We start from the raw sequence: 22897 nt of genomic DNA on the forward strand, positions 1-22897 counted from the left end.
GAGGAACTGCAAAATGTGGCTATCCTTATCCCATTTAATAACACGGTTTGTTTGTTCCTACCCAACTCCCATAAGGTAGCGAGGCTTGTTCCTTGGGAGATGTTTTGTGCTGAGGGCTACCATCCTCCAGAAATGATCTTTGGCCTCACCACCACTCAGACCTCCAATAGCAAAACCTGGCACATCTCGTTTAGTCATCTCTAGCAGGTGGTAGGGGGTGGAAAGAAAAAGAGACAGATGAAGGACACTAGTGTATCTAAAACGTATTATCTATATATTGTTATAAGTTTTACAAACCGTTTTGGCAAACAAATGGCCAGAAGATAATTGAAAAGCTTCAGAGTTTAGCCAGGGGACCTCAAACTACAGCTCACTGACGCAATGTATCTGGCCCATGCACAGTAGTGATATAGCCCCTCCCCCCACCCCTCCCAGCCACTCCTTGTGTGCCTGGATGCGCTGCCCTCATTGCCCCTGCTCCAGCCCTCGCCCTTTTCTTTAGTCACAAAGGGCTGCCTTGAGTCTTCAAGTTTCAAGCAACAAGAAATGTATTACTTTTGGGGAGCCTGCAGGATTTTCCAAACCCCGCTAAGTGGCCAGGGCGGCGGGTAGACTGATGTGTGTGGGGAGGGAGGAGAGCACACTGGAGACAGTGTCATCAGAACCCTCCCTGGCTCTTCCCCAAAGAAGATGAGAAGGGGCAGGGCCAGCCTGATCTGAACTCTGCTTCTTGCAAGGAAAAGCTTGCAAATTTACACTCGTGAGCACACATGCACACACAGAAACTGGCTCTCGCCAGTGCTTTCCAGAAATTAAGAGAGACTAGACTTTTTTTTGGGAGGGGGAAATGTACATGTTGTACACCTTCCTACGCTTCCCGGCTTTTTCTTTTTTGCTATCCGCCAACCAGACCCACCACTTCCTCCGCCCTCCAAAATAACTGCCGCTGTTCACAGGGATGCCACACACTCCCTTCCACCAGCCCTTGTTCCCTTCTTCTCACTAAATCCTCAATTTAGGGCCATTTGTTTAGCGACTGAACAGTCCCAAGTAAGCAAAAGGTTGCTGCTGGGGGAGGGGGGGTGCCTGTTTCCAGGTTCTGGAGTAGACATAAACCTGCTCCTTTGCCTCTCTAAGGAGGCCCAGCCCTTGGGCTGAATCCCTTGCCTCCCACCCAAAAAAAGGAGAGGGAAATCCTGTTTGTTTTATTCTTTTTTTAATGGCCTATTTTAAGGAACCTGAAGCGGCTGTTGTAATAAAGTTAGGCAAGTGGCAAGAAACTTTGTGCTCTTTTTCCCTTCGGGGAGGGGGGGGTCTTATTAAATAAATAGATGCCTTGGGCTGAGCAAGTACAGCAAAGGAAGGACAAAGGCAAAATGGACTGCTAAATTGACCATGCCCACCCAGTCACATGACCACCTAGCCATGCCCACACAGCAGGTCTGGATCCCCAACAGTCTGAGGGATCGTGAATTGGCCCTCTGTTTAAAAATTTTGAGGACCCCTGGTTTAGCCTGTATCACAATCAGAATCACAGATGAAACTTTTAGGTCATCCCAATTCCCTTGTAGCATGTTCTGACATAGTGGCAGTTTAAAAGAGCTGGAATTGACCAGTTTTGAAATAAAAGTGACCTTACCTTCCAGACATTTGTTTCGGAAGGTAGGATCCAGCCCACCCTGAATAATAGCAAATAAATTCTGCTGGTGAGGTTTGCTGTGTGCTGCAATACATCTGTCCAACCAGCGAATAGACCTGCGACAAACATTTTATTAATTGCAATTGTTATTTCATTCTAATTATAGAACTTAAATTCAATCAAATTTGCAACTGGGTGCTTTATAGCAATTTATTTAAATAGATTTTATTTAACTCTTTGATTTGAATGCTGTTGCTGTAGATGAAGTTTCATATTCAATAACATTTTGAAAGTATTGAGATTTCTTTGCCTTTATAAATTTACATTTATAAAGAAGTTGAAAGGAAATAGATAAAGCTAGCATGATTTTATTTATCCAATAACTAGAATACTGTGCTTTAATATATTTTTGTGGACTAATGCCAGGTTGTTTTCAAATTAGTTATTGTTTAGTTATCGCCTAGCTGCCAATGCCAGCACCATATGCTCAATTGTAGCGTTGATGCATGGGGTTTGAGAGAAGGGCAGAAACCAAATGGCTTTAGGAAAGTCAAACGCTCCTTAGGTGAAGGAAAGGGAGAAGGGGTGGAAACTCCCCTGTACCTGATTGTGCTCCCTGATAAAGAGCAGGAAGCAGTTGGAGGGGTGGTAAGTATGCCAGCTTCATCCAAAGGGAGACAGAGAAAGAAAGAAAGAGAGAGAGAGAGAGAGAGACAAGGGAGATAAGAAAGAAAAAAAGAAAAAGAAAGAAAGAGGGTGGGAAGGGAGAAAGAAAAAAGAAAGATAGAGAAAGAAAGAAAGAGGGAGGGAGGGAAGGGAGAAAGAGGGAAGGGAAAGTGAACGAGATATGGATGGATGGATGGACAGAGGTCTTATTTTTTGGGTAGGTCTTATTTTTGGGGAAACATGTTATGTAGGTCATAAAAAATGCCACACATGATCCATGGGCTACCCATCTATTCTATTTATTATAAGGGATCTAAACATGTAGGAATAACCTTTTCAATACTGTCCTATACTACAACATATATGTCCTATAGCATGTAGGTCAATTCAGCCTTTCTGAACTGGAGTCCCACAAGAAATTGCTAAGGGTTCTGCATGGTTGAAAAAAAAAGCACACACACATTTTTGAACTTTGAGCATTGCACAATTTTAGCACAAATTTTGGGAATGTACGTTTTATTATTTATTAAATTTATATGCCACCAATTTTGCTATCAAAAGTGACTGAGTTGCAACTCAGCTGCCAACTTGCTGCTTTGCTGTTGCTGTAAATGTTGTAAAACATGGACTGTGTGGGTTAAAAATGAATTATATTATGAAGTTTTTATATTTTTTGTAATTTTTATGAAGGGGTTCTCAGAGACTGTTACATTGCTAATGGGAATGGAACCAAGCTATCTTGTTGGAAAAAGAGGAAACTATGACTTTCTCCTAACTTTGAATGGTAATTTTGCACTTACTATTTATTTCTTTTTTCAGGTGTTTTATTCTTTCCAACACAATACGTAGAATGTTGGAAATAAATTACATAAAGGGGCTTAGTGCTGTCATCAGGATAGCTCTCCAAAACTTGAACAAACCTGTATAAAATTTAGTGTCAGCAAAACAAAGTTTGAATTTGAAAATGAGTCAAATCCAATTTTCCAGAAAAAATAATCCCACAATGCCCTCAGTGGGAGAGGCCCTTGGTAAGAGTTACTAACTCCTCCATTCTAAGCTCATCTGGTGATATGACTGAATGTATGCAGCTGTCTTGTACTCTTCCATGCACACATACACACAAGAATGTACAAGAGAAGCTCAAAGAGGCAGCAAAAACCCACATAGAGATGCAACATGTAATTTCATATCACCGAAGAAAATATAGGTGCTTCTTATGGCTACTACCAATCAAGAAACTTGAAAGAATTCCTGAAGCCATGCACTGCATGATTTTCCTAATTTGTTTGATTCCACAGAAATCCAAAGATTGTCTCTCAACATTTTGCAACTGATGAGTTTTTTCTGAAGTCATTTCAGAAAAACGTATATGCTTAAAAACAAAATGAAGGGAACGTGTATGATTAAATGGCATAAAGATTATTTTATTGGCTAGCACTAAGAACACTAAGTTTCAAAGCTTCCTGGTAATAGACAAAGTTTACACCAAAAAGCCAAGTCTACAAGCTACACAGAAGCCAAGGATTGGGAGATGCTGAATGGAGCTGGCAATATAATCAAAGAGTTGATTGACACAGCACAAACCTTAACATGGCATCCTCCACACGTGGGCCACTGAGAGTGCTACTGATCACATCATCTAATTGCATTATAATGTCAGAGCCTGGGGGGAAAATACAAGTTAGCTGAGATCAGTCAATAGGGAAATAGAGGATAAAGTTGCCTGAATAAATTTTAACAATATTTAGTTTAGCTTTCTGTACTCTTTTATCTATGAGGCACATATAAGACCTATAATGAGAAAGCCACTAAACAAAAATAAAGCAATAAAATAGGGGGAAAATCTTGTTCTGGCTCATTTCCAGAAAACGTGGAATGAAGATATTAAAAAAAAAACACCCAAAGGAAATTTTACCTTTTATTTACAAATTTATTTTATTTATTTTGATAATTTATATACCATATGGTCCAAACTGGTTCACAGCAGAAAACAAATAGAACTGATAAATGTCAAATCGAACACAAATACAAGTAACCTATGTGATTCTAGGCCGATGCCACCAAGTCAGGAAAAGCTCCCCCAGGGAAAGGTAAAATTGTTAAGGAAACAAAAGGTCAAAAGTTGGGCCTGAGCACATGGCAAGCCCCTCCACAAGTCTCACCATCAAAGGAGCTGGGCCTGCATGGATTAGTTTAGATTAACAGTGTCAGAAGGGACCTTGTAGGTAATCTAGTCCACCTCCCTGCCCAACCCTACACCAGAGGTGGGTTCCTCCCAGTATGCATCAGTACGGCCGTACCGTTAGCAGAAATTGGCCATACGTTTGTGGTCCAGAAGTACAGCGACCTGGCCATGCCACCATACCGGTACGGTCCCCAGGCCTGCTCCCGCTCCCTTCCCCCACCCGCTTGCCACTCTCTCTCTCTCTTTCTTGGCCCGCCCGTTCGCACCATGCTTGCCCCACCCACCCACTTCCTTTGCCCACCCAGCTGGTGGGAGCAGCAGCGGCGCCGGTCATGGCTTAGAGCTTTCTTTGCCAGCTGGCCACCAAAAAGTTCTCCCTTTTAAAAGCATCCATTGATGGCACATTAGGATCCAACCCACACTTTAACCAACTGGGGCTTAGTTTGGAACAAGAAGAAAGAACCAGTGAGTGGCTGCGCCCAGGTGGGGGGTGGGAGGATGTTTGTGGGGGGGACTGGGTGGGTAGGAGCTAGGAGGTCTCTGAGCAAATGCTGGGCAGAAGGAGAATGCTGGGCAGAAGGACCTTGGGGTGGGGGGTGAGCCCAAATTGTGCCCCACTGTGAGTGTCTCTCAGCCATTGTGTGCAGGGAAAAATCTTGCACAGTAAAGAAAAAATTCTCGTGAGTGTGAGGCAATTAACAGCTTCTTGCATTTTTGGGAAGTTTTTCTTTTCTGTGCAAGCATTTTCCCTGCACACAACGGCTGAGAGACTCTCACAGTGGGATGCAATTTGAGGGTGGCAGGTGGGGAAGGGGATGGGGCGAGCCAGGCCGCGAAATGCGCATCTTACCGGAGACTGGCGGATCTGGATCTTGCAGCTTGAAAACCTGAGAGGTTGCTTTGGGAGGGGGCAAATGGGCAACATTAACCCCCCCTCCCTGGGTGCCTGCAGTCTCAGAGCCTGCAGCCTTGGAGCAAGCATTTGCATAGTAAAGAAAATCTTTTCATGAGTGTGAGAACTTCTTAATTGCTTTTACTATGCAAGTTGCTGCAGGCTCCGAGGCTGCAGATGCCCAGGGAGGGGGGGAATGCTACCTGTCTCCTGCCCCCTCCAGAAGCAACCTCGGAAGTTTTCAAGCTCATCTGGACAGCTTTTTAAAAAAAACACAACCCAAAAAAGCCGCATGATCCGGAGCGATGAGGTGCTGGGCAACCTGGTTCTGGAGATCCCCCTCCCAAAAAAAGACCGCCCGGCCCTCTCTCCGTATCTTGCGGCTTTGTGGGGGGGCTTTTTAAAAAACGTTTCTCCAGATGAATTTGAAAACCTGCATAGTTGGCTGGCTGGGCTCATGAACTCCGTTTGCAATTTCGTTTCGGATTTTGTTGTCAGCTGCAGTTGGCTTTCTCCTGGCGATCCTCTCTGTGGCAGCCCTGTCACTCTGGCTTCATGCAGGCGGGCCCTGAAACGGTCAGCAGCCTGCGCGCCGCTACCATGTGACCGCCATCATGTGAAAGCCAACTGAAGCCGTCAATGGGATGTGTGGGGCTGGAGGCAGCAGGGAGGTTGCGCCATGTGAAAGCCACCAAGAGAAAGCCATCAAGAGCCACCTGTCAGAAGGTCCAAATTTGGACCATAGCCACCCTGAAGGGGTGGTGAAGTAAAGGGTAGCCTGGCAGGTAGAGGAGAGCCGCAATTCTCCTCCCTGACTTGGAAAGCCCCCTCATCTGAAGACAAGGAGCAGCGGCAGCCAAAATGGCTGCTATGAAGCCTGAATACACAAGAGTGTGCTGGAGAAAGTGAATAAAGTGTGATCTGGGTGAGAAATATTTTTTATTGGAAGTTCACCCCAGAAATCGAAGGGGGAAGCATATTTAAAACTATTTGTTGAAGCGGCACCTGGGCACACAAAAAAAATACCCTAAATCATCTTGAAGAGATGGTGAAGAAGAGAGGTGACCCGCAGCTCCTTATCTGATCCGGGGGAAGCTCTCAATCCGGCAGGGGAGAAAAGGCAGCCAACTGCGTGCTACCCAAGGCTGTGACAGCTCCAAATGAAGATGTATGGAGAAAGAGTGAAGACAAACAGTGGGAAGGCTGGGTGAGAATTTAAAACTTTTAAACTTCTATTACAGTGATGGCGAACCTATGGCACGCATGCCACAGGTGGCACACGGAGCCATTTGTCAGGGCACGCGAGGTGTTGCCCTGTCAGCTGGCCAGCTGAGTTCACCCTTTTTTAAAGCCATTTTTCGCCCTCCCCAGGCTCCAGAGCCTTTATAGGAGCCTGGGGAGGGTGAAAAAGCTTCCCCGCCCCCCCGAAGGCCCTCCGGAGGCTTCATGAGCTTCCCTGAAGCCTCCGGAGTGCAAAAAAATGGCCCTACGGGCAAACCGGAAGTTCGGGAACGGACTTCCGGTTTGCTCTGAGGGTTGTTTTGACTGCTCCAGAGGCTTCAGGGAAGCGTCCTGAAAGTCCCTCAAGCCTCCAGAGGGCTTCCGGGGGGGGGGGGGGGAGGCTGTTTTCGCCCTCTCCAGGCTCCTATAAAGCCTCTGGAGCCTGGGGAGGGCAAAAAAGCATGCAAACAATGGGGGGTCGCGCCTGTAGTGCACGCATGTGCACTGGAGGGGGTCGCACATTGCATTATGGGTGCGGCACACCTGCACACTATCCCCCTGCGCTCCCCACACTTATGGCACGCAAGCCAAAAATGGTTCGCCATCGCTGTTCTATTAAGACTGCCCCTGTTTAAAAGAGACTGAGTGATAGTGGGGCTGAAAAAGAAAGGGGGTGCTTTGTCGATCTTTCACTCCATGAAATAGCAGCGGACGATTTAAATAAGAACTTTGAAGGGTTTTGCTTATTGGATGTTTTAAATGCCAAAGAAAACAATTGGATTGGCCACAGAGGAAGTTAACTAAGTGGAATTATTAATTTAAAATGTTGTTTTTGGACTTCAACTTGATTCCAGAATTTTAAAAGAGGGGGAAAAAACATGATGTAAGCAAAACAAGTTAAGCGAGACAAGTTTGTTTTCTTTTTCCTCTGTCTTTTTTTTTTGTATTCAGTTGTATATGTACTGTTTATATTATAACACAAATAATATAAACAGTTCATATACAACTGAATACAAAAAAAAGACAAAGGAAAAAGAAAAAAACCCACATATTACAATGCACCCCCCAACCCCTGGAGACCGTTCCCCCCCCTTATATTTCTTAGATATACAATATATTCCAATTGTGCCCTTATACCCTACAAAATAACATATTCTTGAGTAGGTTTATTCCCTTTGCCTTCCACCAACACTAATTTTATAAAATTCCCCCCCCCCCCATATTTCATTATAATTATTTACTTTAATCATCCCTTTTTAAAGTTGAATTTCTGTTGTTAATTTATCATTTTTGCCATACTCCAAATTTCATTAAGCCACACATTTCTTTGAATATCCCAATTTTGTCCCCAATATTTAGCCATCACTAATCTAGATACCATTATCAAATTTACAATCAATTCCTTTTTTGTTTCATTTATATCCCCTTTTTCCATCAGTAACAATAATGCAATCCTCAGTGATCTCTCTAGATTTACATTCAACAGTGCAGAATAGAGCTTTCAAGAATACTATATGGGGGAAGCAGTGACCTCAAGCAGGAGGTGCTTGAGCCATTTGAAGGAATAGATAGGTAACAAATAAAACACCTTGAATGATAGATCTAGAAGGCAAATAGCTTAGCTAAAAGTAGGTGCTGTGTGCTCCCAATGGAATATTCCAGACAGAACATTTTCAAATCATTATAATTTCAGTACCTCTTTCAAGAACTTTATTCCCATACAGATCTAATTGGAAGGCTAGCAGTGCACGGGCAATGGTAACCAGATCATATCTCGTCAAAAAGGAGCACAGTGGATAAATCATTCACTAACAGGAAAATAAGAAATGGGACTAAGTATGCAAATAGAGTCCGGTAGAATGTTTGTGAGCTACTGAATTATTTTCTGCAGTACTATTTTTTTAAAAAAAATTCCTAATCAGGTATTTCTGACATGATGGACAATCATGGAGGTAGAGAACTATTACTACCATTATAAAAACAAAAGGAAGCGTTGGTTTAGCCAGTCATATTATTATACAAAACAGAATAGTTACCAAGAGCATTCTGTATTTCAATGGATTTTTCTGGTGTTAACAGAATCGGCTTGCCATCATAAGGAGAACAGAAATGTACTCCCTCCTCTGTCACCTTGGAGAACTCCACCAGAGATACCATCTGAAAACCACCACTATCCTGCAGAAAAGACACTTTGAAAAGAACTGAGAAGTAAGGAAACTGGTACTGGTAATTATGTAATGGTAACAAGTATCTCTTCACACATGAGCTGCATTCACTACCAGCCCTATAGAAATACATTTACACATTGTACCAAATCAAAATCAAGCAAATTACACTATGGCTTAGCATAATACGTTAAACCAGATTCTTCTGCATACTACCATTATGGATTTTGTATGCCAGTAATATAAAAATGACTGGGTTCATGCATTTTGCTGAGGATATGTTTTTTCAATATTCTTATACAAGTTACAAATGGCTGGATTTGTAATTGCATTAAACAATAAATTATGTTTTATTTAACTTAATGGTTGGTTTAGGGCAAAAAAACACATATTACAACATTACACAGCATTATACAGACCTGGGCAATAGGTAAACAGCATCTCACAATAATCCTTTAACTTTCCAAACAGGTTAAAAACATTACAAAAGAGGAGGAGCTAGTGATGCAACGACACGACGTGCAATCTTGGAGCTCCATGATCGCTGTCAGTACTTTTGTCGCTGGACGGTCCTTTTGGACCTAAACCATCCCACAGAGACGGTGACAGGGAAGAGTACGTCCTGCTGATCTCAGGGACATCGCAAAGTCCCTGATTGATCCAGGAGAACCTCTTCTTGCCGGCAATAGAAGCGCAGCCACTGAAGCTGCTGAAGTTGGGAGGAAAGCGGGAAGAGAAAGTGTGCCGTTTGCTGAGGAAATTTTATTATTAGACAAGAGACTACCCCAAAAAATCGAAGTTAAATTAAATTTAAAAACAGAAGAAAGTAAGCGGCGAAATGAAGCTACGTTAGACAGTATGTTATCTTTGTTTTTTTAGATCTTGGATGGAACTTTTGCAAATGTTTCCTATTTTTTAAACTAAATGGATTAGTTTTTCTTCTTCTACTTTTGTTTGTTTGTTTATTGGATTTATATGCTGCCCTTCTCCCAAAGGACTCAGGGCGGTGTACAACATTAGAAAAAAACACATACTTTTATTTTATTTTATATACCAATGGATTAAGAATTTTTTCCTTTATTTATACAATGCTGGACTGGATGGGTTTTTTCTCCATTTAAGTAGGTTTTTTTTCCTTTTCTCTGTAAGTTTGGATTATAAAGAAGATAATAGAAGGAAAGAAAGTAACACTGCCACTTGGAGACTGGAGGCTGGAAATATTGTTTTTTTTTTTCCTCTTCCCTTTGATCATTTGTTTTACACTTCAAGGTCTCTTAGCTTGTTTACTGTGAGTGATAGCGGGAAGAGTACGGGTTGTTTATACAGGTGCTCTTCGGGAGCTCTTTCAATAACTGGAGTGGAGAGAGGAGAGACCTTGACTTTGAAAGATTATAAATGAACTCACTTCAAATCTTAACAAAAATAGCTGGCAGAACAGTTCAAGTGTAAAACTTAAAACAGTCCAGTCTTAAGTGAAGGTATTACAGTAAGATTCAAACTTACATTTCATAATACTGTGTTTCCCCGGAAATACGACCTGTCCTGAAACTAACGCCTTGCCACATTTTTTGCGTGGGCAAAAATATAAGCCCACCCCTGAAAATAAGCCCCCTGGACACACACCCCTCCGGCCAGGCAGAGCACCGCTCACCAACCTAGAGGTATTCCGAAGGCACCAAGCCGCGGGAGCCGGGGGGGGCACTCACATTGCTTGCCTCCTTCGGGATACTGCTAGGTTGGGGAGTAGCGTTCTGCCTGGCTGGAGTGGGGAGTTGCCGGGCAACTGCTCCCTTGTGAGAGGGCTCCCGAAGAGCCAGGCACAGCCTCAGGGGCGAAGCAGCCATGAGGTGATCACGCTCATGAGCAGTCGCCCGGCAAACCCCCTCTCCAGCCGGGCAGAGCACCATTCATTGATCTAGGGGGTATCGCTAAAGCACCAAGCCATGTGGCGCTCTGCTTGCTCCCCAGCTCCTGCAGCTTGGCACATTAGGGATACCCCCTCTGGATCTCTGCCCGGCTGGAGAAGGGGGTTGCGCGAGCGCCTGTTCCGCCCCCAGCAAGCATGCCTCCCAGCCTCACCATCCCCTGGCCCAGCTCTCCCTGCAGAGCCAGGTGCCGCCGCCACCACGCTCCAAGCATAACTTCTTCTCCGGCTTCCAATCTCCAAAACTCGGTTGCCGAGTCTTCCAGCACCAGTCACTCTAGGAGTGTGCTCTATGGTTGTGGGCTAGCTGCTGGAACATTCTCTGTCTGGAAGACTCTCTTTCCGGCAGCCGGCCCACAATCATAGAACGCACTCCTAGAGCGGCCCTTTTGGTATCAGGAAGGCAGGATCAGGTATGGGGTGGGGGAAGGAAAGCAGCTTATGTATAGTTGATGGTTTATCTTGCCATGTTGGCTTGAGATTTGATATCCTAGTTATGTGTTTCCTAGGATTCTTGTTGTTATTGTTGTTTTCACCGAAACAAGACCCAGTCTTATTTTCCTTTCGGCCCCCAAATAAGCACCAGGTCCTATTTTCAAGGGATGTCTGACCTGCTTACATTAGGACAGTGGCAGCTAGGCCTCCCATGCCTTGACACCTATCACACCGCTGCCCAACTTCTACTGTGACTAATCGTAGCCAGACACCATGTGGCTTATTGCACTGATGATGATGCTCATAGCATGAGGCAGCATGGCACGGTGTGCCAGTGCCACTGCTTGTTGCACCCTGCTGCGAGTGGTGGCACGGCGTGATGTGCCACACACCTCATCACCGGGTCAATAAGGGGCGTGTCAGATGCTATGGCTCCTGGACATCTGTCAAAAAAGGGGGTATAATGTATGTAACTGAACAAAGATTAATGGATCAAAGACGTTTCATCATCCATAATAAAATTTTCACAGATATGGAAATGCAACATCTAGAAATATTGGCTAAAAAGAAAACAGCTAGTATTGATGAACAAGCTGAAGAAACTGTTCTAACACCTGAACAAACTGACTAGCCAGCAGAAGAAACTAACATATAGGATGAAGATCTTCCTGTGCAACCTCGAAGGTGTAGAGTTAAGTGATCTAGTGAAAATGCTGAAAGAAAAGATTGAAAACCACATCAAAGAAAACATACAAAGAAAAAGACTGTCTGCCATTCGCGAAGTGCATAGCAAACGAGTGAAAGATCTATTAACTGCCATGAACAACATTTTAACTTCCATCCCATCCAGCATACTATATGAAACCAACCAACTAATCTATAGCACAGGCACAGCTGCTGTTATAAGTGCAGAACTGGGTTATAAAATGCCAAAAAAGAAACCCACTGGAACACCGAAGTGGAAAATTTGACTTGAAAATAAAATCAAGAAACTACTAGGAGATGTCAGCAATTTGAAGTATTTGAAAGAAGAAAAACTAAAGAACAAAAAGCTGAAAAATAGTTTACACAAAAATACAACCTGGAGGAAAAAAATAATAATGGAAATCGTAGGAGAACTAAAACATCTAATAGCAACAGCAAAAAAATAAATAATAATCAAAAGGTACAAAGAACGAAGAAAACAATATCATGAAAATGTCCCGTTCAGAAGAAACCAACACCTTTTCTACTGGTCCCTTGATGAAAATCGAGTCCAAACTAATGTTCACCTATGTAAAGAAATTTTTTTGACCTTTTGGAAAGAACTATGGGAAAACCCAGTGGAATACAAAAAACTGCCTCATGGATCAAAGACATTAAAAAACAAACAACATGGTGATAGGGGGAGAAGGAGCTGACATTGCGACGATACGGACGTGCATTCTCACAGCTCCGAGATCGCAGCCAATACTTTTACTGCTGGGTGGTCCATCTGGACCTAAACCGTCCTGAAGAGACGGTGATAGGGAAGAGTACGTCTTGCTGATCTTAGGGACATCGCAACATCCGATTGATCCAAGAGAATCTCTTCTAGCTGGCGATAGAAGCGTAGCCCCAAGCTGCTGAAGTCGGGACAGCTCCGCAACCGGAGGAAAGCGGAAAAGTGTGTCCATCTGGTGAGGAAATTTTATTTTTACAAAAGAGACTGCCCCAAAAAGATAAAAACCAAATTAAACTTGTAAAGAAAAGAAAAGAAAATAAGCGGCGAATTTAAGCTATTTTGGACAGTGTGTTATCCTTTTGTAAAATCATCTTCTATGGGTGGAAGTTTTGCAAACACTTCCTACTTTTTAAAGTGACAGTATTGGCTTTTCTTCTACTTTTTTTATACCTATGGATTAATTTTTTTTTTTTTTTTTACTTTCACAATACTGGCTTGGATGGGGTATTTTGTTCCATTTAAGATCCTTGTTTCTTTTAAGCTTGGAATATAAAGAGGATATAAAAGGAATATAAAGAGAGCAGTAACATTAGAAGGAAAAGAAGTTACACTGCCACCTGGAGGTTGGAGGCTGAGTTCTGGAAATATTTCTCTCTCTCTTTTCTCTGATCATTTTGACCTTGCACTTCAAAGGTATTAGCTTGCAAAGAGATAAGATGGGTTGTTTATGCAGGTGCCCTTTGGATGTCTCTTTGGCAGTGAGAGAGAAGTGAAAAACAAAGCTTTGTTTTCCAACTAGAGTGGCAGTGTTTATAAATTGGACAATGACACAATACCAAGAAGAAACCATAACATTACAACAGATTATGTTTGAAATTCAAAAATTATTAGAAACATCAGAGAGAATTGAGAAAAAATTGGAAAATATAGATGGTAATATAGCAAAATTTGATGAAATTAAAGATAGCCAACTAATGGAAAAAGTGGAGGAGGAGTCTCAAAAACCCAAAAGCAAAACAAAGAGGCAAAGTAACTGTGGATATTGACAGTGAACTGAGTGTGGTTGGAAATGGAAAGAATGGAAAGAATGGAACATGGAAAGGGGAGAAAGATAGAAAGGAGCCCTACCCCAGATTTCAAGGTATAGAAGGAGAAAAAAGAGAAGAATTGATGGATTTAAGGAGAGAAACTTTGACAAAAGCACTACTGATAACCAAAGATAAGGTGATTAAAGAAGCTGATGGAGGGTTTCAAGAATTTATAAGACATGTAACAAGCAACAAGGTGCGAAGAGAAGTCCACACAAAGTCGATTAAGGAAATAACCAGAAGATTAATTCCACATAAGGCAAAAGAAATAAGATTGTACTACTACTGGAAAGACACAGGTTGAGATATGAAAACTATTAACAAAATACTAGCTAGATAGTTAAAATTAGAGCATTATGTTAAAAATGAAGTGATAATGTATATAGCTAGATAGATAATTGATAATGATATAATGTATACATATGTATTGATTTGACAAGATAAAATTTGGTATAAATTTTTAAATGGTGACCATGAAAGGAAGTTTAGAAATTTTGTTATGTATGAAAGCCTATAATATCAAAATTGGATTGATCATGTATATAGTTAAATAATTGATAATGATATAATGTATACATATATATTGGTTCACCAAGAGGAAATTTGGTATAAATTTTAAATGGTGACTATGAAAGGAAGTTTTGAAACTTAGTTATGTATAAAAGCTTATAATATTGAAATTGGATATAAATTGCAAACAGTGATTAAGAAAGGAGGTTTAGAAACTTTATCAAACATAATTATTTTTTATTTAGAACGTTTCATAAAGATAGAATGTTGTTGGATGATATTGAAAATAGACAATGGAATGTCATTATGTGGTTTTGCTTTGAATTTTGGAATATTTGTTATAAAGGGATGTTAAAACAACTATAGTCATATGAAGGATGAGGTAAGATGATAGTAATATATATAAACATATTTGATGTAAAATATATAATTTGATATGGATTATAGGTGATGACTGTGGAAGGGATGCACGAAAGTTCTTTGTAACCAATTGACACACTTTTTATAATTTGGAATGGAATATGTTTTTATGGTTGTTGTGTCTTGTTTGTTTGTGTCTATTCAAAAATATTTTTTTAAAAAAACACAACATGAAACAAAATGGAAAATATTGTAATAACAACTGATACGGTTGCAAAACAAACAGAGATGGTCAAGGACTGGAGTGTACCTGGCCTGGACAAACTGATTGGGTACTGGCTAAAACACCTGACCAGACTCCATCACCGCATGGCCACTCAATTTGATGAAATGCTTCAAAATGCAACAAGCGAACAATGGTTAACAGCTGCCCAAACATATTTGATAATGAAAGATCCAGAAAAGGACACAGAACCAAGCAATTGCCCAATTACTTGTCTGCCAATAATGGTCACACTTTTAACAAGAATACTGGGACTTCCGGTTGACGTTGTGGCGAGAACGGCCGGAAAATAGTGGGGCTCTGCCGGGTTCCGTGAAATGCAGCCGGCAACTGCTTGCTGGGAGACCCTACAGGATTAAGACACCCTGGAAGGGTGGTGAAGAAAGGAGAGACGCTTTGTTGATTGTGAGGAAACCACAATTTCCTTGTTGATCCGAAGAAAGTTCTCCTGAACAGCAGCAAGGACGACAGTCATTTTTGGTCAGTCAAAAGCTTGGACAACCAGGACACTAAGATCTTATGCTGGAGTAGTGTGTGGACAGATCACTGAAACTGGGTGAGAAAATTTCCAACTGTCACCTTAGAGATTTAACCTATTAAAAGTTCCCAAAAAATCATCTCCAAATGTTAAAGAAGCAGCAATTGCGTTTATGGAGAAAGATTAGGGACTAAAGAGGAAGATTAAAGATTTAGAAGTAAAAGAAAAACCTAAAGGATGATTAAAATGTAGAAAGCCTGGAAAAGCCAAACATTGTGAAAAGTGACTATAGGGAGAAATTGCTTTTCTAAACTCTATTTCTAACTCCCCTGATTGGATGACAATCAGCTGTTTTTTTACTTTTACACTGTGGAATGCTGGAATTGGGAGCAGGGGAGCCATCTATTAGAGGAAGTGTGACGTATGTAAATCACATTTAATGATGTCTGACCTTTACCCCTGTGCCCCCTCCCCTCTGGCTGAAGTCATCAATCACATTCTCCAACAGGATGTTATGGCAGGGTTCTGGACATGCGCATTCAAATCCCAGTACAGAAATATGAAACTTTTACTCTGGCCAAAAGTATGCATGGAATTTCCCTCCCCTTCTCAAAGTGATAGTAGTCATGGAAACGCCTTAGGCATTGACAGGAAGATTACTGCAACATTTAAAATTCAAAGGAAAGTGATGAGAGAAAGTAAACAACATTTGGAAAGCTACTTGACCTTAACTTTATCTTAGTAGGCGATTCGGATGCTGGGTAATATTTATTGAGCTTTTTGAAGATTCAGAAGGCAAATTAAATTAAACATTAAAATTTTATTGTTACTGTACACTGAAAGGCGCATTTGAAACATTTGAAGAAACTTGGTGGGCTAAGTTGGACTTGGGTCATCATATGATAGATCATCTTACAAAGCAAAAGAAGAAAAGCAACAGAAGGGGGGAAGAAAAAGAAGAAAAGATAAATAAGACTTTAATATCAGGATAATTGGGAAGGTGCAAATTGGAAATTATAAAGACTGAAAAGCACAAATTTATAGCATCAAAGGATTAGAAATTTAGAGGATTTGGAGGAATAACTTGGGGATTGACCAAATCTTATTAACAATTGATTTTTTTCTGGAGTTTTCAGATATTGGGATACTGGGATATTAGAGGTATATTAACTTGCTACGAAGTGACCCAGCAGGAGACAATAAAGTTTTATGAAGAAATGTTAGAAGTAGCGACAAAGAAGTTGATGGGAGTATTTAAAAATAAAGACTTGAAAGTAGAAGGCTCCTAACAAATCAGATGTGGGTTGCTCCCGGTTCGGCCCGGATCAGGCTAACCGGTAGTAGCAGCGGTGGGAGGCTGTGCCCACCCACCCAGACGGTTCTGTGCATGCTCGCATGGGAGCACACCCGAATCGATAGTAAAAAATTGGCAACCCACCACTGCAACAAATGGTGGGAAAAGATGAATATAACACAGAGAAGACAGCTGAGAAATTAGAAGAAGTGCTGGAGGGAACAAAGCAAAATAAATTACAAAAAGATAAAAATAAATTAAAAGTAGATAAAAATACTGAAAAGACAGCAATAATAAATACTAAAAATCAAATAGACAATCCCTTAAGAGCTTATAATAGAGAGAAAAAAGGAAGACCTTTCAAAAATAATGCAAGGGGATGGATATTCAAAAGATGCAGCAGAAGGAGATAAAGGGTAATATAGAGGGAACAATCAGTCTGTGTAAAAATGCTAGAAAGACATATAGGATTCCAAGAGAGAAACATAAAAGAAACCAAAAAATCAATAAATGATGAAATTCTAAAAAGGCTGAGAGATGATGGATAGAAGAACAGTTGGTCTTACCTGAACTGTATTTCTTGGAGTCTTGTGGAAGGGTCCAGGATTGGGTTATTCTCACATCCAATCTGTCCAGAGGCTGAGTTAAATTTGAAGCCACCCCTCTCTGCTTCCTGTGCCTGGCTCCACTTTCAACGAGGTCGCAGCTCCATGGAAAACCTGATAACAAGTCAGAAGGGAAAGGACTCCACCTCCCGCAACCCAGGCGTACTACCCAGACAATCGCTACAGGATCTAGTAATAGGGTGGGACCTGGACACTTCCACAAGACTCCGAGAAATACAGTTCAGGTAAGACCAACTGTTCTTCTCTGGAGTAGCTTGTGAAAGGGTCCAGGATTGGGACATGCTAAAGCTGCAGTCCTAGGGAGGGAACTATGAAACAGGAGAAGGCTGGGATTCCAGCACCCTTTGTAATACCCTCTGGCCAAAGGAGGCCTCAGGGGATATGTAGGCATCACCCCAATAGTGTTTTATAAATGGCATTGGTAATGCCCAGGTAGCAGCCTGACATATTTCCTCAATCAGAGCCTAAGTAGATCAGACTGCCGAAGTTGTGGCACTTCTGGTAGAATGCGTTGTTATACCAGAAGGTACCGGGAGGCCTAGAGCCTCATAGGCCTTAGAGGTAGCTGACCTGATCCAGTGGCCTATTGTTGAAGGAGTAACTCCAGCCCCCAAGGAAGAAGGTTGAAAGGAGACAAATAACACCTCTGTCCACCGGATGAAGGAGATACGTCTCATGTAAATGCGCAACACCCGCCTGACATCTAATTGATGCCACAAGTGTTCCCTATCCCTGGAGGGAGCCGGGCAGAAATCGGGAAGCACCACTTCCTGGCCTCTGTGGAAGGGGGAATTAATTTTAGACAGAAAGGAAGGATTTAAACAAAGATCGACCCGATTGGGGTGGAAGATGCATAAATCCACCCAGGAGGACAAGGCAGTTAATTCCGAGAAGCACCTGGGGAAGTGACCACCACTAGGAAGACCACCGTGAGTGCTAGATACTGCATGCTAAGAGTTCTCAATGGTTCATAGGGTTCCCCCATCAGGGCCTGGAGTACCTGAGGCAAATCCCATGTGGGAAACCTATGAACCACCGGGGGCCTGAGATTAGCAGCCCCTCTAAGGAACTGTTTGATCACCTGATGCTGAGCCAAGGATCGGTTCCCTTCTCCCCCAAGCACGAAAGGGCAGCCAGCTGCCTGCGGATGGTGTTGTGAGAAAGGCCTTTCTCCAACCCATCCTGCAGGAATTCCAGGATTTGAGGAATGAAAGCTAAGGTAGGAGCCATATGTGCTCCCCAGCACCAGTCAGTGAAGGTAGAGCAGGTGGATTGCCTACACGAAGGGAGTGGAAATCGAGAGGTCTACTAGGTCCACAAACCAGGGTCCTTTTGGTCTGCATGGCCAAAAGGGTGCTACCATGATAATCTCCACCCTCTCTGTGACTACCTTCCTGAGGACCCTGGGAATGAGGGGAAGGCGGGGGGAAGCGTAAAGGAGACCTTTCAGCACCAGCAATGGAGAGCATCGATGTCCTCTGCTCCCAAAGCTGGGAATTGGGAGATGAAACTGGGGAGCTGTTTGTTTTTCGGTGATGTGAAGAAATCTACCAGCGGCTGACTGAACCTCTGGCAAATCATGTGGAAGAGTCCAGGGTGCAACTGCCACTCCCCGTGGTTGATGGTGGCCCAACTGAGCCAATCGGCCTGCTTGTTGTCCACTCCTAAGATGTGCTCTGCCATCAGAGATAGGAGACGTCATTCCGCCCAGGACCCCAGCTTGAATGCCTCGTGCCAGAGGGCCAGTGAGTGAGTGCCCCCTTGTTTGTTTATGTGGGACTTGGTGGCCACATTGTGTGTCAGCACTAACACATGACGGTCGGTGATTTGCGAGGCAAAGTGTTGGAGGGCTAAGTGGACTGCTCTGAGTTCCAGCCAATTGATATTGTGTCTCAAGTCCGACGGTGACCACTGACCTTGTGCTAGCTGTAAGTCAAGCAGAGCCTCGCAGCCAAAAAGGCTCCTCCAATGGCAAAGATAAACTGCCACAGCATTAGAAGGCTCAGGAGAAGTAAGGAGGGTAGAAGGGCCCAGGAATGAGGTTTTTGAAGAACAACTCACAGGAGACAAAAAAGGTGTTTCTCTTGAGCAAGACTGAGTTGAAAGTGGGGCCAGGCACAGGAAGCAGAGAGGTGTGGCTTCAAATTTAACTCAGTCTCTGGGCAGATTGGACATGAGAATAACCCAATCTTGGATCTTTCCACAAGCTACTCTGGAGAAATATAATATTTTACAATTTAATAACAATATTGAAAACCAATAAAAACAAATGGAAGGTTTAAATTTGGAAAATAGTAGCACAAATATAGATATATAATAGAATTTATTATAAATACAAATATATTAAGATTAGGAGGTGGAAGACTAGGACTAGGTATATCTAAATGTATTATTTGATTAACAGGATGTAAAAATATTGGAAAATATAGTTTTCAAGGACTATAAATTCAGGAGACTTTGAGATAATTTCGGACTGATTAAATCTTATTTACAAGTGGTTTTATAGGTGTTTGTAGAAAGTTAAGATACTGAAATTTTGGTGGAACACTGAGTGATATTTATAATATTAAATGTTAGGAGTTAATTATATTGTATAAAGAAAGGTTATTGATGTTCACATATACTTATGGACAGTGTGTTATATTATCCATGCAGCAAGGAAAAACGGAAAAAACAGAAGGAATAGAACTGGGAAATGGAAACATAGTGAAAGCATTAGCAAAGAATGATGGCTACAAGTACCTAGGCATATTGGAAGCAGATAACATCTTGAATGGAAAAGTCAGAGACAACACAAAAGGAATACATCAGGAGGGTCCCCAAAATATTAAAATCAAAGCTGAATGCTGGAAACATAATTAAAGCCATTAATACATGGGCAGATCTAATGATACGCTACTCAGCTGGAATTATCAACTGGACTTTGGCTGAACTGGAAAACCTGGAGCAGAAAAGAGACAAACTTTTGAATATGTACCACACTTTACATCCACAAAATGACATCGACAGGTTATACCTGACAAGAAAAATAGGCAGCAGGATGCTTATTGTAGATATATCAAACTGTAGAAGAAGAAAAATGAAGTTTGAATGATTATGTGAACCAAAGTACAGAAAAATTGCTGGAGGCTGTGAAAACAGAGATCATTATAAAAACAACAGAAACAAAGGCAGAATATAAGGAAAAACAGCTGGATGACAAATTAAACAGGTGGAAAACCAAACCTTTGCATGGACAGCACGTGAAAAACATTGAAGGAAAATGTGATGACAACCTTACAAGGGCATGGCTTATGATGGGAAACATCAAGAAAGAAATGGAAGGTTTAATACTCGCTGCTCAAGTACAAGCAATACAAACTAATGCCATGAAAGCAAAGATACAAAAATCCACCGACAATCCAAACAACAACAAAGTCGAAACTGTTTCACACTTAATACATGAATGCAGCAAAATCGCACAAACTGATTACAAAGCTAGACATGACCAAGTTGCTAAATTAATCCATTGGTCATTATGTAAAAAATACGATTTACCTGTATCCAGAAAGTCATGGGAACATAAAGTGGAAAAAGTTACCGAAAATGAGACAGTGAAGATCTTGTGGGACTTTCAAATACAGACAGATCGTTATTTAGAACACAAGGGTGTGTGTTAGGGTTCTAAATACCATGCAGAAATAAATCATTGTCCAAGGCAAAACATCCTTAATGGTGCAATTTATTCCACAGGCATGTTAGTACAGCTATGGAAATTTCAACTCTGAATTACATCCTGTAAGTTCACCAGTTTAAAGTTCATGATCTCTCCCCACACCCACAAATCCATCACATGTTCCAATCATCATCTTCCACGCTGGCATGTACACCCATCTTCTTCCGGCCAGGTGTCGATGTGCGGAGACAAAAGATGACCTTGGCTTCTACAAAAGAATGTCAACAATCCATTCTACAATTCTACTCCTTTCTATTCCCTCCTCCCAACTACTACACTATTGAAACAGCATAGAAAATTATTAAAAAGTGTGGCAGGCCAAAGATCCTAAAAAGAATATAATTACAGGCCTGACAGGCGGCCTCTCCTCAAAAGAAAAACGTTTCCTGCAAAGAGAATAACATAAAAGTTAACATAACAAAATTAACCACCTCTTCTCCACCCAGGGGAACCCCTTGACTTCTCGGAAAACTTCCCATTGAATTGCTTTACTAACTTCTCCACTTTTAGGTTCCCACTGTTCACCCAATTAGCTTCAGACCAAGGGTAACCCTTCCAATGCACTAAGTACTGTAAGCAACCCCTATTCAGCCTGAAATCTACAATTTTTTCCACCTCAGATTGTGTTTCCCCTTCCATCACTAAAGGAGGAGATTGAGCTTGGGTGGATGCTCTTCTGTTAAACCCAATTACTGGTTTCAACAAACTACAATGAAATTCTGGGTCAATTTCCCCTAGACTTCTGGGTAGACTGAGTTGAACTGTAACTGAGTTAACTATCTTCACTATTGGGAATGGACCTAGAAATTTTGGACCCAATTCCTTGCTAAGCATTTCTAATCTTATGTATTTGGTAGATACAAAAACATTGTCCCCCACACGGTAGGGGTTTAGGAGTGAGCGACGTTGATCATCTTGCTTCTGGTAGGCTTCTGCTGCAACTGCTAGAGCCTTCTTCGTATTCTCCCATCCTTTCTTTAGCATGTCCATCCATTCACTCAAAGACATGAAAGAAGGAGGTTCTCTAGGCAACTCAGGCATGGCAACAACTCCCATGCCACTGGTAATCTGTAAACCCGCTAATCCTCTGCTGCTGTGGACCGCATCGTTGTACGCCACTTCGGCGAAGGGTAGCAAGTCCGACCAGTTGTCTCGCTGATAGTCCACAAAACACTGGATGTATTGTTCCACCACCGCATTGGCTCCCTCTGCTGCGCCGTTCATGCTGGGATGAACCTCTGAGCTCAGTTCTTGTGTGGACCCAATGGATCTCAGGACCTCTCTCCAGAACTTGGTTGTGAACTGGACTCCGCGGTCTGAAATGATCCTCTTGGGTACTCCATGCAGGCGATAAATGTGTTTCACAAACATTTTCGCTAATTCGTTTGCGGATGGCAATCCTGAGCAAGCAATGAAGTGTGCCTGCTTAGAAACCAAATCAATAACCGTCCAAATTACTTTATGCCCACTGCTGTCTGGGAGTTCCATGATGAAGTCCATTGCGACCTCTTCCCAAGGCCGTTTCGGGCTCTCTGCTGCAGGTGCTGTAGGTTCTGGGCTCTTGGATTCAATCATCCACGGCTGGCCTTGTTCCTCCTCCGAGGCCTCCCCCTTGGTAGGACTCTTCGTCACCTGAAGTTGGGGGTTCTCTTCCAGAGGTTGGTTGGGCATTTCCCCCTCCGAGGCCTCCCCCTTAGTTGGACTCTTTGTCACCTTCAGTTGGGGATCCTCCTCCGGAGATTGTTTGCCCTTTTCCTCTTCCAAGGCCTCCCTCTTGGTAGGACACTTCGTCACTTTAAGTTGGGGATCCTCTTCCAGAGGTTGTTGGCCCAGATGACTTTTCTGTGCAGGCATCTGGGGCCCTCTCTTAACCACCGTGGCAATTGGTACACACGTTTGTTCTTCGGCAATTCCCTCCTCCGAGGCCTCCCCCTTGGTAGGACTCTTCGCCACCTGAAGTTGGGGATCCTCTTCCAGAGGTCGTTTAGGCTTT

General features: G+C 42.3%; 1 protein-coding gene across 5 annotated transcripts in view; it reads right to left on the reverse strand.

Annotated features, from left to right (window-relative positions):
• The window catches only part of QTRT1 (queuine tRNA-ribosyltransferase catalytic subunit 1), a 43336-nt gene that overhangs the window by 12526 nt on the left and 7913 nt on the right, over positions 1-22897 (reverse strand). For all 5 annotated transcript variants that reach the window (XM_081934239.1, XM_081934237.1, XM_081934238.1 and 2 more), the window contains exons 3-6: positions 8640-8778; positions 3890-3968; positions 1640-1755; positions 62-200 (exon numbers count right to left, since the gene is read on the reverse strand). In XM_081934239.1, coding sequence (XP_081790365.1) covers positions 62-200; positions 1640-1755; positions 3890-3968; positions 8640-8778 — 473 coding nt within the window. The remainder of the gene's footprint in view (positions 1-61; positions 201-1639; positions 1756-3889; positions 3969-8639; positions 8779-22897) is intronic.

Source organism: Natrix helvetica, assembly GCF_964273705.1.
Source record: "Natrix helvetica genome assembly, chromosome: 1".
In the NCBI taxonomy this organism is placed as follows: Eukaryota; Metazoa; Chordata; class Lepidosauria; order Squamata; family Natricidae; genus Natrix; species Natrix helvetica.